At 38.0% G+C, this 1,696-nt stretch overlaps 1 protein-coding gene across 1 annotated transcript; it reads left to right on the top strand.

The window, feature by feature from the left end:
* Positions 1 to 549: 549 nt before the first annotated feature.
* Positions 550 to 1,341, top strand: LOC137241639 (t-SNARE domain-containing protein 1-like; the record flags this gene model as incomplete). Its single annotated transcript, XM_067769154.1, has 2 exons — positions 550 to 711; positions 766 to 1,341. Coding segments are annotated over 2 exons (738 nt in total), but the record flags the coding sequence as incomplete, so codon positions are not given.
* Between the last annotated feature and the right edge of the window lie 355 nt (positions 1,342 to 1,696).

Here is a 1,696-nt window from a genome sequence, read left to right as displayed (position 1 = left end):
ATCTGTAAATTATATTTGGAGTAAAAATTAATTAAAATTTTTTACTAGATGTATAAATTGTTTAAAATGCTAAGATTTTTATGAATGAATAAAATCCTTGAAAAGTTGCCTTATATTTTTACCTTTTTTCAGCTTATAATTTTTTTATAGCTTTTTTTTGTCCATTTAGCTTATTTTCTGAAAATGTTTTGTGGGGCTACTCTGTATTGCGATGCGAATGGAAATTTTTTCGCATTTGCCTTATCGACACTCTGTAACTCAACTATCGCAACTGACATTTGACATTTTCGGATTTGCTTTTTCCCTTTCGCATTCATTTTTCCCTTTCGAATTGCGTACACTCTGTATCGCGAAAGCGAATGTCAATTGCTCTGTAAATTCGAATCTGTCTTCCTACAACAAAACTCAGTCGCGCGGCAAAAAAATTTAAGTTTTTACCAAAAATTGTGTGTTGTTTTATTTTTTATGTTTATTTAAACACTTAATAAATAGTGTTGTTAATGTTTTTTAGGGGAAAAATTTAAAATGAAGCACACGCAACAAAAATAATTCGAAGTGCTCGTGAACTTCATGAAGGCGCATCCCGACTTGTCGAAGGGATTACTAAAAGCCGCGAATGGTCGAAATGCTGCCTCAAATTTGTGGAAGAGGGTAACATCACAGCTAAATGCAGTTGGTCCACCATCGCGCGATGTTGCTTGTTGGAAAAAAGTAGGTACTTCTCGGTAGCTATTTATGTACATAGTTAAATGCAAAAAATTTTAGGTGTGGGCTGATTACAAAGTGCATCTAAAATCAAAAATGCGACGCAACAAGACAAGCGTTTCCGGAACTGGTGGGGGTCCGTCGGGGTTTGTGCCGTTAACACACCTAGAAGAAGAAGTAAGTAAGCTATTGAGTGCAGATAAGTCCATGAGCGGAACCATTAGCACCTCGAGGTTTGGTGCTAAGCCAAAGTCGGCTTCAATACAACCGAGGGAGAGTCCGGTGGCGCGACGTGAGAGTACGGTGGTACGACGTGGGAGTCCGGTGGTACAACGTTGGAGTCCGGTGGTACAACGTGGGAGTCCGGTAGCACGAGCAGACAGTTCCGCCGGGTCGGGGAACTCGTGCTCAGATAATGAACATACAGGCTCAGAAGAAAGCGAGCAAGAAGAGCTTCCCACTTGTTCGAACACCGCCAAAACTCCGCGCAGAAAGCAAAGTCTGTTGGAACATCAAGTGTCGAATCAAATCGAGTACCACAAGCGTTCAACAAATTTGCTGAACGAAATAAACTCGAACTTGATAAATATTTACAGCGAAATGAAAAAAAACGAGAGCTACAAGAATGCCGACTAAAGCTGGAGAAAGAAAGGTTCCTTTACCAGCAAACAGCAGACAATAAAAAAATTAAGATGAAGCTAACCAAACTAGAACTACAAAAGGAGGTCCTAGCTGTTGACGCAAGTACCAACGAGTTGATCTCTAGCTCAAAGCGACAGGCACAGTAAACCAAAAGAGGTGTTGTTTCCCCACGTATATATACTAATAATACCGTACCTATTTATAAAAAAATATGTGATTTTTCAAAAATGATGCTAAATTTAATATTAATTACCAAATAATTAACCAAATGAATATAAAAGACTGTATAAATATATAATATAAGAGTGTATAAACGTATGTGATAATGTGTACAATGTTGAAAGAAAAA

This window comes from Eurosta solidaginis, chromosome 2 (assembly GCF_040869045.1).
Source record: "Eurosta solidaginis isolate ZX-2024a chromosome 2, ASM4086904v1, whole genome shotgun sequence".
Taxonomy (NCBI): domain Eukaryota; kingdom Metazoa; phylum Arthropoda; class Insecta; order Diptera; family Tephritidae; genus Eurosta; species Eurosta solidaginis.
This window is presented reverse-complemented; position numbering and strand designations above follow the sequence as displayed.